The following is a 25,837-nucleotide window of genomic DNA, read 5'->3' on the forward strand; positions in this document are numbered from 1 at the left end:
TGTCTCGTCTATTTCCCCTCGTTTAGTTCTGTATTTAAAGAGTTGTCTGCCTCGTGTTTCCTTGGCCGGTGTTAAATGTCTTCATATCCATGAATGGTGTTACGTGTGTGTTCCTGCCAATCCTGTATTACCCCTTTTAGGGATCATTAAAGATTGTGAAGAAATATCTCTTTTGTCTTCGTGCTCCTTGCTCCCACGCAGTAGTAGCTGACTGTGACATTATTAACAAAATATTATTTTTTACTTTTTTTTTTTAAATATACCACACAAATCAATAAAAACTCTTACTATTACAATAATAATACTGCACCGTAAAATAAATTGTCAGTATTTAATAACAATATTAATAATAATCATTATTATTATACATATAAATAATCTAATTATTTATATTGTAATATTTTATTATTATTATTATTTTATTTAATTATTATTATGATTAACAATTTAGAAAAATGTATTACGATTGCAATAATCCAATTGTACTGTAAAATAAAAAGGGAGTATTTATTAATATAACCAAAATAGTAATAATATATTTTTTTAAATGTTATAACAATTACAATTAATCAATAATAATAATAATAATAATAATAATAATAGCTTTGTTTTTAACAAATCCATTAAAAATGATACAACTGCTGTAAAATAAAGTTAGTATTATAATTATATTATTATTATTATCTTCATCATCTTCATGATCATCATCATTAAATATTGAGTTTTAATTTTATTTTGTACATATAATAACATAACATTCATATTTTGGTTATTATTATTGATAATGACTTTTTATTTAATATTGCAGCAATATTATTGCAATAATGAGAGTTGTTATTGATTTGTTTAACTGTTGTAATATAAACAATACAAATATTATTTATATTTTTGTAATTATGATTATTATAACATGCTGTCAAATGATTAATCGCGATTAATCGCATCCAAAATAATTTTTTGTTTACATAATGTGCACTGTGTATATGTATATTTTATATATATATATATATATATATATATATATATAAAAAATACAAAAGAATTTATATAAATGGACACATACAGTATATATTTTAAAAATATTTACATGTATATATATTTATTATTTTATATTATAAATATTTAATATTGTAAACATTTTTCTTATACACACAGTATACACACATATATTATGTAAACATATGCAAACATTTTGGATGCGATTAATCGTTTGACAGCACTAATTTCTTTATTTCTTATAATATTTGTTAAAATTCAAATTATAGTAATAGCCAAAATAATAATTTTGTTTCATTAATAAATTACTAACTTTTTATTTTATAGTGCAATACGATTATTGCAATAATAAGAGTTTTTTTAATTGATTTAACTGGTATAAAATAAAATAATAATAATATAATATTTATTACATGCGTACATACTTTTTACTTAAGAGTACAATAGTATTATTGTTAGCTCATTTCGGTCTTGTGAAGAATCGATTATATTCATGATACATCAATTAAAATCTAATCTCAAGTTGATTTGTCATTGTTTTATTATTTCTGCACAAATACAAAAGAGATTAATTACATGTACTTTTCACAAACATGATTCATGAAGAACTTTTAAATTGAAAGGTAATTTTGATAGTAATAATACAAATGTTCCATGTGTCACTACAATAAAAACACAAATGTAGATAAACACACACACACACACAGATCTTACGGTCTATATGAGGATTTATGACACATTTACTCTGACCGTTATTTCAGCGACAGAAGTTCAGCTGCAGTATTAACGTCATGAAGAGACTCTGAACATCTCACTGTTACTGATTCATCATGCAGCTCAAAGCATTATGGGTAGAATCGCTGTACAGTCTATTCTGATTCATCAACACAGTTTCACTGATCCATAAACAGTAAACCCAGGATGGAGCGGCTAAGTGAATGTGGTCTGGACTGTGTGGATGAGGCTCATTGTGTCAGAGATGTTGTAGAAGGACAGAGTTCCTGCTCTGTGATCCACATACACTCCTATTCTATAGACATAGCCATACACTCCTGTTCTGATAGGCTCTACAGGGAGATCGGATTGTATGTTATTGTGTCTGAATGAGTAACTGTCAGGAGAGCAGATCAAACTCCAGGACTGATCATTAGATCCAAACAAACACTCCACACTTCCCTTCCTGCTGATGCTCTTATATGACACTGATATAAACACCTCAACACCTCTCCACTCCAGCTCCCAGTAACAGCGTCCACACACACTCTCTCTACACAACACCTGGTAGACATCATCAGATCTGTCTGGATGATCAGGATGCAACTGTTTCTGGAACGGAGTTCTCTCTTTTCTGTTCCCTCTCGCAGAAGTCACCTCTCTGTTATCCTCAGACAGAATGAGTTTAGTGTTTGCTGTGTTTGGATCCAGTGTGAGAAAACAGGCATCTGAACACAAGAACAGAGACATTAATAACACAATGTGTGTGTGTGTGTGTGTGTGTGTTTAGACATACATTTCTTTAGTCCTGCTGTAATCCGGGATTCTCCTCCATGATTCACACTAGAAAACACACAGAATCACATTCAGTCAGTAAACAAATTGCTGTTGCTATGCAAACTATGTTACTATAGAAGGTACTCAGGGTGGTTGCTAGGGAGTTGCTAAGGCACGAGATGTGGTTGCTTTGTGCTTGATAATGTGTTCTAGATGGTTGCTAGGGTGTTGCTATGCAGTAGCTAGGGTACTGGGGTGATTGCTTGGGAGTTGCTATGTAGTTGCCAGGGCACTTGGGTGGTTGCTATGCAGTAGCTAAGGTTATTGGGGGTGGTTGCTGAGTAATCAGTTTTTTTTTTTCAGGAACAGATATCAGAAGATTAGGTCGATTTACTGGAGTGTATTGGATTGATAACAGAAATTAATGAAAGAATGAATTCAGACGCAAAGGTAAATGTAAATGAAAAGAGGTAACTGAATATATTCAATGAGCTCTGCTGTTCATTCCTGGATTATTTGCTTGAAAAGACAGTTGCTGTTCACCAATGTCTCCCTACTGATACTGAGCTCAGCTATCCATTAAAGCTATCTAGTCAGTCTCTGTCTTGTTTTTCTTTAACGTCCCCATACTCTGTCTCTAAGCTAATCTTGAAATCCAGCTCTTCATCCTGTCACCTTGATCCTGCTCCTACTTCTCTCCTGAAACTTTGCCATTCTGCCATCTCTGCATCCATCTCTCACCTCATCAATGCATCACTTACCTCTGCTTCATTTCCTCTACCACTCAAAACTGCTGTTGTTACCCCTGTTCTCAAGAAGCCCAACCTTGACCCCTCGATTCTATCTAATTACCATCCTATTTCAAATTTACCCTTCATAGCTAAATTACTGGAAAGCACTGTTGCTGCCCAACTCTGCTGTTGCTGCCCAGTCTTTTCTAGTTGAAAATAATCTCTTTGATCCTTTTCAATCTGGTTTTCGCCCACTCCATAGTACTGAAACTGCACTTGTAAAGGTAGTGAATGATCTACTGCTTTCTGGTGACTCTGGTTCTCCGTCTATACTTCTGTTACTCGACCTCAGTTCTGCCTTCGATACTGTTTCCCATTAATTATTTATTTCTCGTCTGTCTGATCTGGGTATCTCTGGTACTGCTCTTTCCTGGTTTCTTTCCTATCTCTCTGACAGACAATTCTACATCTCCGTTAAGGATTTTCGATCGCCCGCTGTCCCCCTGAAGCGAGGTGTTCCCCAGGGGTCCGTTCTTGGCCCATTATTATTCACAATTTACATAATACCACTTGGTCAGATTTTACAACGTCATGGTCTTAATTATCATTTTTACGCTGATGACATTCAACTTTACTCTATCTGTACACCTGCTCTACCTGCCCAAATTGAAAAAATCTCTGCTTGTGTGAAAGACATAAAAGATTGGCTTAATTTAAATTTTCTGCAACATAACACAAACAAAACTGAGATCATTTTTATTGGAACTCCCACACTTACCAGCAGCGTTTCTACCAATTTCACCTGTGAGATTGCAGGCTCTCTCATCAAATCTTTCAGTATTGTTAAAAATTTAGGTGTAATCTTTGACTCTACATTCTCCTTTCAGTCTCATACGCCGCATTGCCCAACTCCGTCCTTTCCTCAGTACCATAGACGCTGAAACGGTTATCCATGCATTTGTTTCATCACGCCTTTATTACTGTAATGCCCTCTTCATTGGTTTACCTGCCAGCTCCATCTCTAGATTACAATACATTCAAAACTCTGCTGCTAGAATACTCACTCATACCAAACGTTCTGCTCACATCACCCCAATTTTGTATGATCTCCACTGGCTCCCAGTTGCCTACCGTATTAAATTCAAAATTCTCCTGCTCGCTTTTAAATCCTTGCATGGCTTAGCTCCCCCTTATCTGTGTAATTTGCTTGTCCCCTACACCCCGACTCGTTCACTACGTTCCTCTGACTCTGGGCTTCTCGTTGTCCCTCAGCACCGCCTATCTTCAATGGGGGGCAGATCATTCAGTATTATTGCACCCAAACTCTGGAATTCTCTCCCTCGCTCACTTTGCTGTATTAACAATATCTCAGAATTTAAATCACTACTCAAAACTCACTTGTTTTCTGAATGCTATACCTTTTGATTACTGATACCATGCTTTGTCTAATGAACTTGTTATTTTCATGCTTTGTCACTTCAGTCTGCTCTGCTTTGTATTTGTATTTTTGTTATGCTTGACTCTTTATCTGTATGTTGCCCTGGGGTCTGAGGGTGTTTTGGGGCCTAGAGAAGTTTTGAAATGCCCTGACATTTGTTTTTTTCAGTACCTTAAAAACATATTATTGTATAAAATCTGATAACAGTGGGCTACAATAATATGCGAGCAGCATGAAAACAATGTTTATGCATGGTTAGTGAAAAACAAAAAAAATTAAGTCACTGAAATAAGGCCATAAAACACATACAGAACATTTGTTCACAAGACTTTTGAGAACTGGATGTGGTAGACTAGGGTTTATTTATAATTATCCTGTTTACTCATTCACAGAAAACAATATATTGATTTACATTTTTAAAGACATTCTAAAAGCCTATCTGATCGAAAGCCTGACAATGGCCATGAATATTTAGTGATTCAAACCTGAGAGACAAAGGGCCCCCTAATGGCCCATCAGTGTGACTGTGATTCTGAGGCAGGTAAGAGAGAATGTAAGGAGATTGGGGAAAACTTTTTTTTATTTACAACACATTATAATCAAAACATACATAATGAAGGTCAAAGACACATTATTGTGCACACTGATCTAACCACAGAGATGTGAACAGACTTTAACTCATTCCTGCAACAGATTCTGTTCAACAAGTAAACCATACCTGATATTTAAGTGTGTTGTTTAAGTGTTTCTGCTTCTTTCTATGGATTCAAGAAGAAAACAAACATAATCAGTAGTCAATGAGCTTGTTTTACCATAGAATATCAGTGTAGTTTAATATCTGATGTTGGTGCAGCGCTCTCAGAGGAAAACAGTTTGAAGAGACTCAAGTAAAAGTCAGCAGGATTCGTCTGTGGTACAAGTATCTGATTCAATAAACCAAAAAAAAAGAAAAAAAAGTTAGTGAGCATGTTAATATCAGGACCAGCTGTGTATGTATGTGTGTATATATATAGGTTTTGTTGCCATAGACTCACGCATGCTTTGTACTATCTTAAAAAGAAGACATTTTATTCAAATCTATTTTTGAACAGAGTAGGCTATTAATAATATACAGTCTAAACATACTTAGACTCGTAGCATTCATCATGTTACAGTGTACACTCATATTGTTTTATATTATATAGACCATGAAAACATCATCGCACCGTAAGAAATTTAAATACAGTGAATTACCCATCATATTGAAAATGTTTTACTCGATTTTCAAACATTTTAGTCAGGAATTATAGTTTGGGAAAAACCCACCTATGATTTTGTAGTCATATAGCCTAGTATGTATGATATTATAGTAGCCTATGATATGTTATAGCCATAGACTCACGCATGCTTTGTACTATCGTAAAAAAAAGGATATTTTAAATCTGAGAAACTAATTATTATTGTTTAGCACACTATTAAAATCTATTTGTGAACAGAGTATTAATAATAAACATGGTCTAAAAATAATATATAAATAATAAACATGGTCTAATGGTCTAAACATTCTTATATGTATAGCATTCATCATGTTGTAGTTTTAGAAAAACCCAACTAGTAAATGTGTTCAAGTTTATGTCACAAAAACATGTTAACTAATGCAGAAAAGAAACATTACTTACTCATCAGATTGATCTCCTCCACTTTTTCTTCTTTTGAGGGAAATTCTGCCTTATTCGTCTCAGCGCATCTTGTTCCAGAAACGAACAGTAGCCATGATGAATGATCTCCTCGCGCTTTGTTTACGTTGGGCATTCACATGTGCGTGCGTCTCACGTAGATATTTACATATGAAGGGTGCAAGGGCGGGATTACATTAGAGATAATGAGTTTAGATGGGAAAGACTGAACATTGTGTTGGTTTCATACGGATTACTTTATCACAGAATATTTGTTTTCGATATGACTTACTTCATTTAAAAGTAGACACTTTCTATAGATATAACTCCCATGTCTGTGTGCCGAGTATTCCGCTGAGTTTCAGTTCATTTTACTGACGTATTTCTAAAAGCAGTTCACGGAGAAGACAGAGAGTGTACCCTGTTTGTTTTCTTTATTTTCCAAAAGCACAAAGATTTGTTGTTATTGTGAGTGTACAGTTAACAGTTTCGATTGATGTATAACATTTATTTGTGTGACCAAAATCAACTGAGTATTTTTAGTGTCTTTTGCACTGATCTTTAAAAAACTGAGCTGGTCACGCCGGCAAGACCGTCGACCCCAGGCGTCATGACTTCAATCCGCTTGCCATCAGAGGTTGCTCTTCCATTACATTGACTCTCACACTACACAGACTGTTACATGTCACTCTGGACTACAGTTTTCATAATCCATTGCACTGATTACACACACACAGCTGCATCCTATTAGACACTCTTTATAAGCCCTGGACTTCCTCTTTCAGATCGCTGAGTATTGTTCTGCGTTTATCACTCACCTAGTGATAGCTAGTTTACGGAGCCTTTTAGTGTTTCCTGTGTTAAAGTTTAGTTTAGTCTAGTTCATTCCTGAAGTTTATAGCCTGCTTTGTATTTTTCTCTCATCTTGTCGTTTGGACTCTGTTTGCCCCTGCCTGGACTATTACCGTGTATTTGGTTTATCTCATTTAGTTTTGCCCCCTGCATTACGTTCGCTGCTGATCTACCCCGTCTGCTCACTGAACTGCTCTTGTGTCTTGCCCATGGCGTACCTGCTGTTGTTTGACCCTGCCTGTGTTTTGACCATGTTTATTCATTAAAAGCTTGCAGATGGATCCACACATCTCTCGTCTTGTTCGCCCTGTTACACCAGGGAGTTAAATCCTAAATATTGTTGCATCCTCTAGGAACTCCTAGACTCATATAGATATAAACAGAGACACTGAAAAGTTTAAACAATAAAACCTAAAAACTCTTCCTGCTCAACATACTTGAATTTGTCCAATAAGCAGTTTGAATCCTCCAGTTTTTCAGATAGCAGCTTGACTCCTGAATCTCCGGGGTGATTATAGCTTAGATCCAGCTCTCTCAGGTGTGAGGGGTTTGACGTCAGTGCTGAAGACACATAACAACAGCCTTCCTCTGTCACCATACAGCCAGACAACCTACAAAAACATACAGCAACAGTCCACATCACATTAGTTTGTTTATTCTGTATATCACATTAAATGTTTTCTCTTTTTTTGTATTGAACTGATCATTCAATAAAAAGGATCGTTAACAAAAAAGCTAATTTTAAGCTCATTTAGCAGTACCAGGAAAAAACAGATATCCCCCAGATATAAATGCAAGTGGCGTATATAGTGGCACAATACTGCTACTGAAATCTTATGTCAACAAAGTATTGAAAGAAAGAATGTAAAGATAAGATTTAAAAACAAAACTTCTAACTTCATGTTGTAAAGTGAAATAAGAAGCTGCTTGCAGATTCTTAGTCATACTTGTAAACACAACACTGAAATATTCACCTCCAGTTCCAGAAGCTGTCAATCAAAAACTCGCTATCCAATAAAAATCTGCTGCTAGCCCCGCCCACACAAGAGATTCAAGAAGACCACTACTTGAAAATCCTAACAAGGGGAGCAGTCTCAGAGCTGGAACACAGCTATCCTTGAATAGCAGATTCCTAGACAAAGACTTCACAGATTACATGAGAGAGCTTGTGCCAAGAGGAACCCGACCTAGTCATAGAAGCCAGGCTAGAATACAGCTGCCCTCAGACCACTCTATTCTAGAGTAAAGTAAATTTGTGCAAGAGCATAACTATCCATGGACAGCTACACTCTGAGCAGGGGTTGTTCACTTAAAGACCTGAAGAGGGGGAACAGTCTACATAGCCCAAACTTAAGCGGGATTCAAAGGGGCCGCCTAATTAAAAATAGCCAGAAGCCTGGGGAGGCAGCCCATTCCTAAACCCATCTGGCCTGACACAGGAAGTAACATTCCCCATAACCACTCTAGGTCACTGAAACTCCATGGGAGAAAAAGCTTGCAAACATCTCTCCTCAGAGCATTAAAATATATTAGGGGGAAGTCGTGGCCTAATGGTTAGAGAATTGGACTCGTAATCGAAAGGTTGCGGGTTCGAGTCCCCGGCCGGCAGGGATTGTAGGTGGGGGGAGTGAATGTCCAGCGCTCTCTCCACCCTCAATACCACGACTGAGGTGCCCTTGAGCAAGGCACCGAACCCCCAACTGCTCCCCGGGCGCCGCAGCACTGGCTGCCCACTGCTCCGGGTGTGTGTTCACGGTGTGTGTGTGTGTGTGTGTGCATTTGTTCACTACTCACTGCTGTGTGTGTGCACTTGGATGGGTTAAACGCAGAGCACCAATTTCGAGTATGGGTCACCATACTTGACAATACGTCACGACTTTTTTTAAAAATATCCACACAAAGCGAGGCTGTCCACACACAATAATATGCATATTAGAGAGGCATAGTCGAGCGGAATATAGCTCCGCCTGTAATCTCGCAAGATCAGGGCTGAAACAACTCCGAGATCACACTTCTTCATTATAACCAAAACAACCCAAATACTGTCTGCAGCTTCTGACAACCCATTAGAGAGGGTGTGCGGATCCCGCAGATCAAAGCAATCGCTGCGAGCTGAGATAAACTATGCCACGGAACCAGGCCGCAAGACACAAATGCATAGAAGTATGTGTGTCAAATGCCAACACCAAGCTGAAAAGAATACAAAATAAACAAGGAAACTACATTTTTTAATTACTTTGTTGATGGAAAAAAATATAAACTTCTACATTATGTTTGTGATATAGCTGACCAGTATTTAAAAAAATGAGGTCACAGTGAGCTCAGACTAAAAGAATGAGAGTTTAACAATGATATTACACACCACTATCACATACCGCTTTTCCAACGGAGTCTTTGTAAAACAATGTTATTATACTTACTGTCAAATGCTTTACTATTTTTTTAATCTATTTAATCCTGGGATGCAAAATCTGTGATTCAAAGAAATTGCTGGACCCGGTATTGTTTACTGAAAATCCTTCGTACCTTTTTTGACATTTAAAGCTGGCTATACACTTGAAGATTTTAAGCCTGATTTTGAGCCCGATTTGCACCCCAGGTGATCGGGAGAGCGTGGCCTGATTTAAGGCTTGTCGCAAACAACTTTTTGTCCAAACAAATCCTCAATTGTGTGGTGTCATTACGTTTATTTAACTGCTCTTTATCATATTGTATCTAACAAACATGTTTGATATTTATGACTCTTGATCGGGCTGCTTTTATTATTTAGTAAATGACCAATAATTTATGACTAATGTTTTATATTTCTCCTCTCTAAACTGTTTCTGAAGCACGTTTTCGCATCACTGCTGCTACGTGAATATGACGTTTCACAACCCTACGGAGACCGAGGCGTGTCCTGAGAGTCACATAGAATATAGATTAACATGGCAGAGATAGCGCTGCATCTTCGCCAAATAATTACAGTGAACCAAAGAAATTGCAGTGTTTGGACTAATCAGACACACAGTTGTTCATTATATTTAATGAATAAACCGGCAAAGCCCCTCACCCAAAAAAGCCAACTATGTGTTAAGAGTTTTGTGGACAACCCTCGAAGAGCAACTAACAACTCAAAAAGGCAGAGCAGGCCTTGGTTACCATGGCAAGCATTGACAAATCATCTGATAACACTGGTTTTATTGAAGATATTCATCTTTTAATCATATTTGTAAATGTCTTGACTCCACAGCCAACAGAGCAATTTTGTCTTTAATATTCCAATACTTTTGGAAGACACTATATATATGTATATACCAGTGGCGATTTCTTTAAGACTGCAAGGGAAGCTCAGCTTCCCCTATAATGTCAAAAAATTAATGGTCAAACATGTACTATTGTGTTAAAATTTTATTGATTAAAAATGCGTTAGAACACGTTCATCTCGAAGACGAGTTCGTTCAGAATCAGCTACATATAGCAGGTGACTCGATTTCCTTTTCATATATTCCCGTAGCATCAGTGTATTTGCCTGTTAAAGCCCAGCGTCCATTGACTTCAATGGGGCTGCTTTGAACAGTTTTTTTCAGTGCTTCAAAACTAGACGCTCATTGGATAAATGCTGCGATTATGTCCCGCCCCCGGACGCTCAGCGTCTCTGGGGGTGAATGGAGGAGTGGGCGGGGCTGGACTCCGGGCTTCTGCGTGATGATTGGAGGGTTTGTCGAAAGACTGCATCTCCTTTTGATTGACAGCGATTGTGTCCTATAAGAAGTCGCTGATGCTGAAGCCATTCGAGCCAGTGTTGCCAATTTAGCGACTTTTCAGACCACCCTAATGACTTTTCAGACCACCCTAGCGACCTTTTTCCCCAAAAGTGACTAGCGACTTCTTTGACAAACCTAAGCGAGTCTCTGTGATCGCTGGTACTGCCGCAACGGCTCGAGGTCAGCGCGCACGCACCTCTTTCTCTGTTCAGTGAGCGGCTGAGAGGAGCAGCGCGTTCAGTTTAAATAGATATTATGTTGCTTCTCTAATTTTACATGCAAATATAGCCGAAACCACAGCACAGGAATTGTCTTGTCTTATCTTGTGTGTATTATTTGATTTCATCAGACGACGGCTCGATTATAAATTAGGATTTTTGTGCAGACTAACTTCTTGGAAGGGAGAGCTGGTTATGTATTCTTAAAGGGCTGCGTTTCAGTCACTATTTCATATTTATCCCGTTGACTGACAACATAAACAGTAAAATATATAAAGGAGAACAGTTTTATTGAGAATTTGGCTGCATTAAAATACAGTATGAGCACAGAGGCACAAACAAATGTAAAAGGAAATATGACGCGATGACGTAATTAATATGCTAATTAGCGCATGACGTCATCTGGCGACATTTAGCGACTTTTCAAACTGGCTTTAGCTACTTTCCATCGAAAGAAGTTGGCAACACTGATTCGAGCTCAGTCCCATAGTGGACTTTGCAAGTGTAGTCAAAAGACAAACTGCTGCAACCTATTTCTTGATATTTGCTTGGCGAAATTGCTGGCCAATTTTCATAATACGTTTCACACAATTATACACCACATTCCTTGTTTCAGTTTAACCTAATTCCCACATTTCCTCCGTCGAGTTTAATGTTTTTTTAGATCGTTTGTTCATTCATTCATTCATACAGTAGGCCAGGCGGTGAACTAGCCAGCTAGCAAACTGCACACGATGGCAGAATTTATGTATAAATAAATGGACAATTTTTATGATGTGGGCCGAAAATGAGCTTCCCCTCTTTGAAAGACCAGCAGCCGCCACTGGTATATACACACACACACACACACATATATATATATATACATATATATATATATATATATATATATATATATATATATATATATATATATATCAAATCATTCATTTCTATAATTATATCACAACCTTCACAACAATCTAATAATCACACTTCATCACAACAATGCATTGTTAGAATTTATAAAAAAAGTTACCTGCAATCCGACAAGTAACACCCTTTTCATATATTCGCCAGAGCCAAGTAAATTTTTGACCCTAGCTAATATGCTAAAGGTGCCGCTAGATAGTGCTAGCTTGTTCAGTGCTGTCAGAAGCTATCTTTGAAAATGCAGCAGTTTTGCACTATGCTTAGGCCATTTCAATCTTAGTACAATCCAGATATCTGCATCTACAGCCATCTGTATAAATATAATATCTGTATAAAAAAAATGCTTGCAAATGTTGTTTTTGTCTCTAGCTCTGGAATTCCACTGACTGCAGATGCAACATTTGTTGACAAAATTCAACGGTAATTTATTGTGGTAGCAATTTGTTAATTATTTCATGGAAAACCATTTACCTCAGTATCTCCAGCTGACAGTTTTGACTCTTCAGTCCATCAGAAAGAAGTTTCACTCCTGAATCCTGCAGGTCATTGTTACTCAGATCCAGCTCTCTCAGGCCAGAGTTTGAGGACTGTAGAGCAGAAGACACATTTTTACAGGACCGAACAGTGAGATTACAGCCACACAGCCTGTGAAGAAAACAGAACAAACAGCCATATTAATGGCTGAATAATTGATCAAATCCTTGAATTGTTTGTTGCAGCCCTAGTTACTACTGAATTCAATTTTAGAACTCAGTGAAGTCAGTGAAGACATATGTCTAATAAAAATTTCATTGTAGAGCTCTCTAAATACAGTCAGGTCCATAAATATTGGGACATCGACACAATTCTAACATTTTTGGCTCTATACACCACCACAATGGATTTCAAATGAAACGAACAAGATGTGCCTTTACTGCAGACTGTCAGCTTTAATTTGAGGGTATTTATATCCAAATCAGGTGAACGGTGTAGGAATTACAACAGTTTGCATATGTGCCTCCCACTTGTTAAGGGACTAAAAGTAATGGGACAGAATAATAATCATAAATCAAACTTTCACTTTTTAATACTTGGTTGCAAATCCTTTGCAGTCAATTACAGCATGAAGTCTGGAACGCATAGGCATCACCAGACGCTGGGTTTCATCCCTGGTGATGCTCTGCCAGGCCTCTACTGCAACCGTCTTCAGTTCCTGCTTGTTCTTGGGGCATTTTCCCTTCAGTTTTGTCTTCAGCAAGTGAAATGCATGCTCAATCGGATTCAGGTCAGGTGATTGACTTGGCCATTGCATAACAGTCCACTTCTTTCCCTTCAAAACCTCTTTGGTTGCTTTTGCAGTATGCTTTGGGTCATTGTCCATCTGCACTGTGAAGCGCCGTCCAGTGAGTTCTGAAGCATTTGGCTGAATATGAGCAGATAATATTGCCCGAAACACTTCAGAATTCATCCTGCTGCTTTTGTCAGCAGTCACATCATCAATAAATACAAGAGAACCAGTTCCACTGGCAGCCATACATGCCCAGGCCATGACACTACCACCACCATGCTTCACTGATGAGGTGGTATGCTTAGGATCATGAGCAGTTCCTTTCCTTCTCCATACTCTTCTCTTCCCATCACTCTGGTACAAGCTGATATTGGTCTCATCTGTCCATAGGATGTTGTTCCAGAACTGTGAAGGCTTTTTTAGATGTTGTTTGGCAAACTCTAATCTGGCCTTCCTGTTTTTGAGGCTCACCAATGGTTTACATCTTGTGGTGAACCCTCTGTATTCACTCTGGTGAAGTCTTCTCTTGATTGTTGACTTTGACACACATACACCTACCTCCTGGAGAGTGTTCTTGATCTGGCCAACTGTTGTGAAGGGTGTTTTCTTCACCAGGGAAAGAATTCTTTCGGTCATCCTCCACAGTTGTTTTCCGTGGTCTTCCGGGTCTTTTGGTGTTGCTGAGCTCACCGGTGCGTTCCTTCTTTTTAAGAATGTTCCAAACAGTTGTTTTGGCCACACCTAATGTTTTTGCTCTCTCTCTCTGATGGGTTTGTTTTGTTTTTTCAGCCTAATGATGGCTTGCTTCACTGATAGTGACAGCTCTTTGGATCTCATCTTGACAGTTGACAGCAACAGATTCCAAATGCAAATAGCACACTTGAAATGAACTCTGGACCTTTTATCTGCTCATTGTAATTGGGATAATGAAGGAATAACACACACCTGGCCATGGAACAGCTGAGAAGCCAATTGTCCCATTACTTTTGGTCCCTTAACAAGTGGGAGGCACATATGCAAACTGTTGTAATTCCTACACCGTTCACCTGATTTGGATGTAAATACCCTCAAATTCAAGCTGACAGTCTGCAGTTAAAGCACATCTTGTTCGTTTCATTTGAAATCCATTGTGGTGGTGTATAGAGCCAAAAATGTTAGAATTGTGTCGATGTCCCAATATTTATGGACCTGACTGTATAATTGTTACTAGTAAGAAATGATTACAGAGTGCTACATTTATAATTGTTCATAATTGTTGTTGTGTGTAATTCTCAAACTGTTGTTATTAGTAAAAATGCAGTTCTGTTGAGTTACCGCCTGCCAAAAAACGACTGCCAACTATCACAGATTCAGTGTTGACATGGTTCTCACACTCTGATGCCACATACCAACTCAACCATTCCTTCTGGCTGCAAATAACCATTCATTTTTTTAACTTCTGGATAATTATTTGATGTCAAATTTGTTCTTAAACTTTTTTTAATCTAAATGGGTGCAAATTGAAAACATTGTTAATTTCACTTTGACCCAGGGCTGTAACCACAATAGACATTGAGCAGCACATGTCCTCACCAATAATCAGATATGATTATAGAGCTCTTCAAGGTTAAAATGATTAAGATGGCCAATTCAAATCAAGAAGGTGGGGCTTTACGGATTACAGAAACAGCAAACAGTAAAGTAATATCAGTAAAATCCAGAGAAACAATCTATTCAACTTCAGCACATTAGGCAGACAATTAGAATGTGTGCATATTTTTTAAATAAAAGTATTATTTGTAAGTAGTTCAATTGTATTATACACACATATATATATATATATATATATATATATACATATTTGTTAATTATTTTATGGAAAATCATTTACCTCAGTATCTCCAGCTGACAGTTTTGACTCTTCAGTCCATCAGAAAGAAGTTTCACTCCTGAATCCTGCAGGTCATTGTTACTCAGATCCAGCTCTCTCAGGACAGAGTTTGAGGACTGTAGAGCTGAAGACACATTTTTACAGGACCGAACAGTGAGATTACAGCCACACAGCCTGTGAAGAAAACAGAACAAACAAAAACAGAATAATTTATCAAATCCTTGAATTGTTTGTTGCAGCCCTAGTTACTACTGAATTCAATTTTAGAACTCAGTGAAGTCAGTGAAGACATATGTCTAATAAAAATTAAATTGTAGAGCTCTCTAAATATAATTGTTACTAGTAAGAAATGATTACAGAGTGCTACATTCATGATTATAGAGCTCTTCAAGGTTAAAATGATTAAGATGGCCAATTCAAATCAAGAAGGTGGGGCTTTACGGATTACAGAAACAGCAAACAGTAAAGTAATATCAGTCAAATCCAGAGAAACAAACTATTCAACTTCAGCACATTAGGCAGACAATTAGAATGTGTGCATATTTTTAAAATAAAAGTATTATTTGTAAATTGTTCAAATGTATTATACACACATACATGTATGTATGTATGTATGTATGTATGTATGTATATATATCTATATATATCTATATGTATATATATATATATATATATATATTTATATAACTACTGAATGATGCAATATGAAGCACTTCCCAATTAATCTGGTGGCATTTTCTTGAATGTTAGTAGGCAAGATGGTTTAGTACCCAAAACTACAGAATGTCATATTTTATTATTGGGTGATTCAACACATAGATGTTTTATCAGCTAAGAAGTTCAGCACTTTTACAGTTTCATCCCTCTATCTGATGTGAGCATAAGTATTGGAGCAGTTGCCTCACAGGTCTTTCTAAGTGATCAGCTGTGTCCTGTTGCATTAATTCTTCAGATATTAAAAGCAGGGAATGTGTCGTATCAGTTATATCCATTACTTATGCATTCTGAATCCTGTAATCGATGATGACACACACAAACCAGGATGAAGATGAGGGAGCTGACTTTGAGAGAAAAGCAAGCAATTTGGATGCTAAAAGAAAAGAGGAAGTCAATTAGAGATATAGCAAAAACAAAGGGCATGGAGAAATCAAGAGTTTGGAAACCACCAGCAACCAACAACTACCTGATCGGCTGAGAAAACAACAGCAGTTGATGACAGACAAATCATAAAAGCTGTGAAAATGAACCCTAAAAGACGTGTCTGTAAAATCACCAAAAACTTCCAGAAAGCTGGGGTGATGCTCTGTCAATCTACTGTCCTCAGGAGACTTTGACACAGAATTACAGATGCTACACAGCAAGATGCAAGCCTCTGACCAGCACCACAAATAGAAAGACAAGATTAGAGTTTGCAAAAAAGCACAAAGGTGAGTCAGAAGAGTTTTGGAACTGTGTTTATGGACCGATCAGACAAAGATGAACCTTTATCTAAGTGATGGGAAAGCAAAAAAAAAAGTGAACTGCAATGATCCCAAGCATACAGCCTCATCTGTAAAGCATGGTGGAGGTGGTGTCATGGCATGGGCATGCATGGCTGTCTCTGGAACAGGCCCTCTCAACTTTACTGATGACTTGATGTATGATGACAGTAGCAGAATGAATTTGGAAGGATACAAAACCATCTTGCTTACCAATATTCAAGAAAATGCCACCAGATTCATTGGGAAGTGCTTCATATTGCATCAGGACAATGACCCAAAACACCCTGAAAGTTCAGTCAAGGAGTTTATAAGAGCAAAGAAATGTAAAGTCTTAGATTGCCCAAGTCAATCTCCAGATTTAAATCTGATTGAACATGAATTTCAGCAGCTGGAGAGGAGAGTAAAGGCAGAAACTCCCCAAAACAAGCAACAATTGGGATTGTCTGCATTAAAGGCTGGGAAAAGTATTTCAAAGGATGAGAGCAAGAGTCTGGTGATGTCTATGGGTCACAGACTCACTGCTGTGATTGTGTGCAAGGGATCTGCAACTAAATAATAGCTTTTAATCTTTTATATCTGCCTTATGTTCAACTGTCCCAATACTTATGCTCACATCAATGAGTGGGATGAACTCTAAAAGTGCTGTTCTTTTTATTTGGTAAAACATCTATGTGTTGAAACGGCTAATAATAAAATGTGACATTCTGTAGTTTTGTCTCATATTCATCTTTTAATCATATTTGCAAATGTCTTGACTCCACAGCCAACAGAGCAACTTTTTCTTTACCGTTCCAATACTTATGGAGGGGACTATATATATATATATATATATATATATATATATATATATACTAGGGCCGGGACTTTAACGCGTTAATTTAGATTAATTAATTACACAAAAATAACGCGTTAAATTTTTTTTTACGCATTTTAATCGCACTTATTTTTGCACCGCGGAACGTTTCTCACTGGATGAGTTTCGGCGGACCGATTATACTGGAGCACCAACTAGCGTTCTGTTTCTCAATTCCAAGAACGCAAAGAACGGACTTGCGTTCTCGTGGAGACCGGTCTTGCCAAGCTTCCTTGGAAGAACGAACTCGGAAGGACACGAGAACACAGAACGCACACTTATGAGAACTGAGATGTACTGCATTCCTGCTTAACTGCCCGCATAGTCTCAGCATAAGAAACGGCCAATGAACAATATTACAAAATGTCATAATTTATTAAAACATTTCATACTATTATAGATATTACTTTCATATAATTGTATTGTTTTATTTTACAGCGTTATATGTTTTACTGTTAAGATTCATTTTAATAAGCCAATAAAAATTCAGACTTTCTCCGGGTCTTATAACTTTATTAAAATTAACCAAAACAAAACGATAAATGTTTACTTTCAACTTGAAGAGCCGTATTTGTGAGAGCGACTTTAAAGCTTACAGGCTTCCGTACACCGGCCACCCACAGCGTTTTCTGGGATTTCTAACGGCTCGATTCTCTCAAGTCTGCACTCGATGCATCCTCAGTTTCAAGAACATATCCGGGCACTTTCATGCATTCTCTGTACTTGCGTTCTTGAGAATTGGAACTGAACTTCGACGGTTAATGATGACGTAGAACGAGAACACAAGGACGCAAGATCGCTGAAGAACGCATATTGAGAAACAGCCAAAAACAAACCACAGTGAACATGGACAAAGAAACTGATGAGACCGCTTTGGTTGGCCCTGTGGATGGGAAATTTAAAAGTCCATATAAAAAAAATTACTTCTCACTGTTCTCAGGTCAAATATTTATATGCTATTAAAATGCGATTAATTTCGATTAATTAATTACAAAGCCTCTAATTAATTAGATTAATTTTTTTAATCGAGTCCCGGCCCTAATATATACATTTACAGTAATATTACAATACTAGTACTTATGTTTTTTCTCAATATCTTTGTTCTCAATCTGTCAGGGTTTCTACGAGAGAGGACTAGAATGCAGAATGAGTGGTGACAGTTTATTAACAAAACGACTGACAGGACAAGAGATGGTGAGGAGGGGAGTGAACACAGTCCAAACGATAGGCAGGGAAAAACTTGTATACAGGCAGGCTGTGTGAACGGCCACAGAGTCCAGGCCAGGAAGGCAGTCCGCCAGAGAGCAGTGAGGGCAGCGAAGCTGGAGGCCGGAGGTAGCATCCGAGGCACAGCCACTCCACACTCGTGATCTCACAGCCACTGCACAGATCCAGTTGCAAGGCTGATAAAGGGAGTAGACCAGGAGCTCAGCCTGCAGGACTGGACAGGACAAGGCAACACAAGACTAGAGAGAGACAGGAGACAATATTCAACAAACAACTTGACAAGGAATACTCAGTATCACAAAGGTTAGACGAGCTAGCACACATAGAGATGTAAGCACAATGAATTGGCAAAACAAGAGGGAAAGGGAGAACAATATAAAGGAGAAGAGAACACAAGGAACAGGTGACAACATTCAGACAAACAAGGGCTGTATCCGAAATCGCCCCCTAATCTCTCATTCACTCTTCCCTATATTAGTCCACTCATACAGTTCATGTTCTGTTCTTTAGACAGACAGACGAACACGAGCCCCTGCTCCATCACATAACCTTTTTAAACTCCTTCAGTAACAAAACATACACACCTTACTCTGGATGTCATTATATCAGATGACCACTAGATGTCCTCATAACCTCATATGTATAACATATATATGTTACAGTTCACTTGAAGGAGTGAATGAAAACAAGTGAGTGAATTCGGACACTGAATGCACCGGAAGAACTGCCGCTTTTACATAGTTTGCGAGCTGTTTAATAATCATTTGAAATGGGCAGCTCCAGTAGTAAGATTGAAGGATTAATCTTGAACTGTTACGGAAATTATGTATATACCCTAATAGTCAATTTACAATTAATTTGTACCTGTGTTGTCTTAAGCTGTATTACGCCGTGGACGAGCGCTTCTAAAATGAATGAATGGATGATTCAGCTGCCGGCGTCATCTTCTGGTAAGACGTGGGAATTCACTCAGAGCGCGACTCTCACAGTGCATTATATACAACATTGGTTGTACACTCGTTTTTGCGGTGAATTGTGGGATTGAATGACTGCACTCGAGAACGTCCACTATGGTTCCAAGCACCACTAAAAATTTTGCAGATTTTGGATACAGCCAAGGACTCAACAAGGGGAGAAAGAGAGGGACAGGAGACAGCACTCAGACAAACGGGGACTAGACAAGGGGGTGTGGTAAAAGGAAACAAGGAGGCAGGACGAGAAGAGCACATGGCAAACACAAACAAAGACAAAGCCATGTGCTAACACACAGCTAAACAAGGAAACATGAAACAACGACAACACTGACAAGACAGTGAGGGCAGGATCCTGACACAATCTTTAAAAAAATAGAGCTTTTATCATTTTTATAAAGTATATAAAAATATAAAATAATTTATATTTTAGAAAACCCTGAACAACCTTAAAGCTTCAAATGCTTCAACAGATTTATAAACAATTCTCGTTTCAAATTTGGGAAGATGTTTGATGCATTTTTAGTTTTCAAATCCATGTTATAAGTGACCCAAACTCACAGCGCTGGCAGAGAGGAGTTGATGTGGAGCAGCATTTACGGCATACTGAATCACTATGAGACTTGAGTTTTTTGTGTTTCAGTGAATACAGTGTCACACTTTACTCTTATATGTATACATTTCTGTAATTAGATCACAACATTCTGATCTATTCACAACTTTCACAACAATCTGATAAATACACTAAGCCATATGACATTCTCACAACCATGCATTGTTAGAATTTATAAAAAGTCACCAGCCCCGTCATGCAAGCAGATCACATGCTTTTATAATGCCCTTTGCTCATATGAAGTAGTGAACACCCAGGATCTTAGAAGATTATGAGAGGATGAGTTTCATTTGACCATCACAGAGGAGGAATGGGTACTGGTCTGGAGTCAAGCGAATACGATCTCTATTTGCAACAGGGCCAAAGCTATTCAGCTCAGGATTGTGCATAGATTGCACATTACACCGCTTCTTAGAAGCAAGTTTGACTCAAGCAATTCACCATTATGTGTTAAATGTAAGGTGGATGTGGGAGATTACACCCATTTATTATGGAACTGTCCAGTAATTAGAGCTTATTGGTCAAAAGCTGTTATTTGTATGTGCCCTATGTTTGGACTTGAGCTACAGTTGGACCCCTTGTCTTTGATTTTAGGTCTCCCAGTTGGACACTTTCTGAACAAATTCAACAGACATTCTAGCCTTTGCTGCCAGAATTTTTTTTTTTTTTTTAACTTGGATCAGAGACAAACCCCCATCCTTGAAAGGATGGCACAGGATTATTAGGGGAATGATTCCCTTAGAATTTTTAACTTGTGTTACTCATATGTCTACTGAAGATTTTTCTCATGTTTAGACTCCATACCTGGATTTTATAGATGTTTCTTCAAGTAATATTTTGAGTTTTGGTATGCCATAATACACTTATGCCATGCATGTATTATTATTATTATTTTGTTTATTTACTTATTAATTTTTGTTACTAGCATTGTAAAAAGATGGGTATTGTTTGTTAGTTGGTTTGGTTATGTTAATGTTATAAGTGGTTGAAATGTTGATGAAAATGATGCAATAAAAAAAACATTCAAGCAAACAAAAGAGGAAAACGTCTGCGGAACAAAAGAAGGCTTACACCTTGTCTACACCGGACACTGTTAAACAGCAACAGCTAAAGTCTGTCTACACTGGACGCAACAAAGCGACCGTTGAAAATCATTTGCAATTTGTGTCAATATGTCATAAATAGAACGTGGCAGCAGTTTACTGTCAGGGATTTGTCGTGTCGCACCGCAGCATCCAGAGTAGACCGCATCACTGATTATAATGAGTTCTATAGCGTCCGGTGTAGACACAGTGTTAATATAAGGCAAGAAGTAGTACCCGTGTAAATATAGGATCAGCTTTCCAGCGCTGGAGAGAACTCAAGGAGCAGGAAGGCCTGCGATCGGACATCGAGGTTGCTTTGTTTCTTCTGGATAGGTGAGTAACATTGGTTTTGCTTTGTTTCACGGAACTAATCGTTGCCTGGGTTGCGTACTTATGTGTGGGGTGGAGCTATCAAAATAAGGTCGAGACCCTTTTGGGGTAGGGGAGTGTTTGTTTTGGTGATTTCAAATATCAAAATTGGCTACCAGAAATCACTTACCCCACCTTTAATTGTGGTAGCATTTTGTTAATTATTTTATGGAAAATCATTTACCTCAGTATCTCCAGCTGACAGTTTTGACTCTTCAGTCCATCAGAAAGCAGCTTCACTCCTGAATCCTGCAGGTCATTGTTACTCAGATCCAGCTCTCTCAGGACAGAGTCTGAGGATTGTAGAGCTGATGATAAACTTTCACAGGTCTGAGCAGTGAGATTACACCCACATAGCCTGTGAAGAAAACAGAACAGTGTAATTAGACTTTTATCGGTAACAGTTTATAATAAGTGCACAACAAACCACGTATGAATTATTTAAAAACTATTATAGTTCATTAGTAGTTTATAAACGGTAGTTAATAAATTAATAGATTATGTAAAGAATTAGATAATGCTTTAATAACAAATGATTGACCATAAATATTTTCACGTTAGATGTCATTAAGTTCTTTAAAACAACCTTTATTGGACATTAATTGCATTCATTTTCAGTTATTATACTGTGCAAACATTCTTTTCTGTCCCCTAACCCGACCTCTAATCCTAACTGACGTACTTTAACAACGTGGTCAAATGAGTAATTGTTTATATTTCATATTGTTAGCATTATCTTTGCATTTTTTAAGTGGTTATGTTTAGCTTTGGGGAAAGACTTAATGTATTTGTAACATTTTAAACAACTTTGGTAACACTTTATTTTATAGACTAAATAATTTACAAACCTTTAATTACAGTTAAGTTTATAAACAGTAGTTTCTACGTGAACACATTAAAAAATTATAAACAAATAGTGCATTTTTCATTATTATTTCTTTAGCAATTAATTATTGTTTAAATAGTTCCTTTGTAGACTTACGTTTCTTCATCCTTTCTTAACAACATGTTAACTATACCAAAGTGATGTATTTTACACCAGTATTAACAGTAAATAAATGCTTCTGTATAAAGTGAACTGATGCACATTTAATGCTTAATTGGTGTCTTTGTAAACATTTTAGGAAAACTTATTCATTTAATTAGTCCGCAGCTATATCATAACTAGTTACCTAGCTGGGGACTATTTTCAAATTCACTATTTTCTATTTACGGTGTAACTACTGAAGAGTCAAGTTTTAAGTAGGAAAAATATCGAAACTCTTTGGTAATTTTTGAGCGAGATGCTAATGGTCTAATCAGATTCAATGATCTATGCTAAGCTAAGCTAAAAGTGCTACCGCCAGACTCGTAGATCGGCTGAATGGATTCATAAACGGTAAAACTCAACTCTTTAACTTTTGGGGAGTTGGAAAATGAGCCTATTTTCAAAAATAGTGGAGTATTCCTTTAAAAATGTTGTCTTCTGAAGCCACCTAATGCGTTTCCATTGAAAAGCTTCACAAATTCATGGGATCTCCACATGATTTAACTTGAAACTGTGATCGTGCCCTCTCAATTTAAACCAAAGAAACATACAATCCTGCCATCATAGGCATGCGTACGTCACCAAAGCTTCACCAAAGTCCACTCAGGGGCAGCGTTTCCATATGGCAGAGTATGGCAGTCGCTTGGAGGAGACAGATCTCCGCTTGTTTGCAATGCAAGGGTAAATAAATAACTTGTGTTTGAATAAGAACAGCGGTTTTTTTTTTTACTTAAACACTATGTCTGTAAAGGCTCATTTTTTGTGTTTTTGAAGAGTGAAGAAGAGTTGGCATTTGCCATCTAGTTCTAGCCAATATACATTTGTACGTTTTTATCCTGTGCATATAGCTCTTCATATCATGAGATTTTGGGCAAGTGTATTAAATACAACAAAAACTAAGCGCACATATAGCTACAATAAACGTTATAACCTGTGAATTGATGAAAGCGTAATGCTCAGATACAGCCGTTCTAATGGCAGACAAAATGCAGATCTCCGTCATTCACTGGTCAAAAACCTTGTTAACTCCATTTGAGCTTGATTTTCACATAATGTTATGTGCAAGTGTCTGATAAAACCACAATACCAACTCTGAAGATGCAGTGTTTAATTACTGGAAGAAAAAAAAATAATAATTTCCCTCTATATTTCAGTGCTTCAGTGTGCGGTAGGATTTTTATTTATTTATTTTATATATTTATGATTTGAATTAGATCATAATAATAATAATCATAATTATAATTTCAGGATTTAAAGCAAAAACAGAAGACTCAGATTTAATCTTTGTGAAATTATCCTACATAAAACATAACTGCATGATGGCTGCAAATTCCCTTTTATTGTGAGTGACAACATATAGAGCGTTCCAAGATGGCGGATGCATCGACGTGCCTGGAGTGGATGAATGTGGCATCTACCTATGCATATCTATAAAGAACATGCCATTGCCATCTAAACTTTTCTCAAGACAGTCAGTTACATTCATATAACCCCTAACCCCCAATTCAATATTTTAATATTTTTGACACTAGACATTCACAATCCTCTGATGATAGCTGTACAGACTCTTCATCTGAAACTTCTAGAGCTGATTCTACCTCAGACACAGTTAAGGAAAAGGTGAAGGTCAAGGGCAAAAGAATAGAAATGTCTGGCAAAAATGACAGTCAAAGAATGCTCCATGGCAAAGAAGTACAATCAAAAACACTTAAAACACAAAATTAAAATAATTTTGTTTCAAAAACACTATGAATTCTATTGACTTTTTTTTTTTTGCTGTGTCCTTTAAGTAAATTTGAACCTATTTTTGACCATCTGTGTGGCACAAAATAAACTGCAGAAAAATGCACTGTATGGCTGTGTCCAAATTCAGGGTCTGCATCCTTCGGAGTACTCATTTGAAGGATGTTACGTCACAGCGCCGCGACGAAGGCTGTCCAAATTCGTAGGATCCTTCAAATGCGGCCCACAAATATGTCCTCCTTTTCCCCGAATTGGAAGGATGGGTGTGGTGGATCCTTTCCCGTCCTACCTATCCCATAATTCTTTTCGGCAGAGCGTAATGGCGGACGAAGCGAGCGGTAGCGGAGTGGGAGAGGAGTTTCTCTGACAAAACAAGCTAAAGTTTATGCTTCGGCTCAATGAATTTGTAGGAGAAATTAGTAGAATACTTAAAAACAAATAAAAATAGGCTATAATGGCTTACCTGGATGTGACTGTCTTGTAGTCTGATATAAAAAAACTCCGACAACGAGCAAAGAAAGTATTTAATTTATTTAATTGCTTTATTTCTTCCAAAAGAATTAAAATGAGGAGAATAACTCTTTGTTTGTCCATTTTCCCGCTTCTTGCTTGGCGCTGTCACGGTTGCTAGGCGACAGGATATGAGCAACGGGTAAGGGAGGGAACTGAAAGAAGGGTAGGCTGTCCAAATTCACAAACACCGACTTCCGGGTTTTGCGGACGTCGGAGGATCCCTCCTCCTTCAACCGGGTAGGAAGGATCCTAAGGAGGATGCAGACCCTGAATTTGGACACAGCCTATAAAAAATAAACTCATTGTTATTGGCTGGTGTGCCTTAGATGGCCACCAGAGGTCACTGTGTCTGTTTGTTGAGCACATGGCTTATTGTTTGCCGTTGGTGCCATGTGCTCTACTGTGTATTGTCTGACCCTGCCCTTCTTATCTCATTATTGTTTCAGTTACTCCACCTTTGTCTCGCTCATTACCCTCCTCGTTTGTCTCCCTATTTATTCTCCTGGTGTCTGCAGTCCTGAGCTGTTTGTTGTTTTATCTCCGTGAGTATTCTTCGTGTGTGTGGTATGTTCATCTTGCCTTGCCTTGCCGTGCTATGTCCTGTCCTGGCCTGCCTGTTTTTCCCCCTCTAGGTAGTTTTGTTAATTTTGTTTTGACTATTAATAAAGAGAACAGACTTCCTGCATTTGAGTCCTTGCTTCTTCCACTCACCCGTCCCGTGACAGAGTAAGGTTATATGAAATAGTTTTTTTTGAGTAAAAAAAATCTCATGAAATCAC

General features: G+C 37.6%; 1 protein-coding gene across 1 annotated transcript in view; it reads right to left on the reverse strand.

The window, feature by feature from the left end:
• Positions 1–1,515: 1,515 nt before the first annotated feature.
• The window catches only part of LOC306858581 (NACHT, LRR and PYD domains-containing protein 6-like), a 39,300-nt gene continuing 14,978 nt past the window's right edge, over positions 1,516–25,837 (reverse strand). Inside the window, exons 7-12 of the mRNA XM_079399170.1 lie at positions 21,960–22,133; positions 15,177–15,350; positions 12,511–12,684; positions 7,601–7,774; positions 2,507–2,553; positions 1,516–2,438 (exon numbers count right to left, since the gene is read on the reverse strand). Of these exons, the coding sequence (XP_079255296.1) occupies positions 1,927–2,438; positions 2,507–2,553; positions 7,601–7,774; positions 12,511–12,684; positions 15,177–15,350; positions 21,960–22,133 (1,255 nt within the window). The 3' untranslated portion in view covers positions 1,516–1,926. The remainder of the gene's footprint in view (positions 2,439–2,506; positions 2,554–7,600; positions 7,775–12,510; positions 12,685–15,176; positions 15,351–21,959; positions 22,134–25,837) is intronic.

The sequence above is a fragment of the Barbus barbus genome (genome assembly GCF_936440315.1).
Source record: "Barbus barbus genome assembly, chromosome: 39".
Classification (NCBI taxonomy): Eukaryota; Metazoa; Chordata; class Actinopteri; order Cypriniformes; family Cyprinidae; genus Barbus; species Barbus barbus.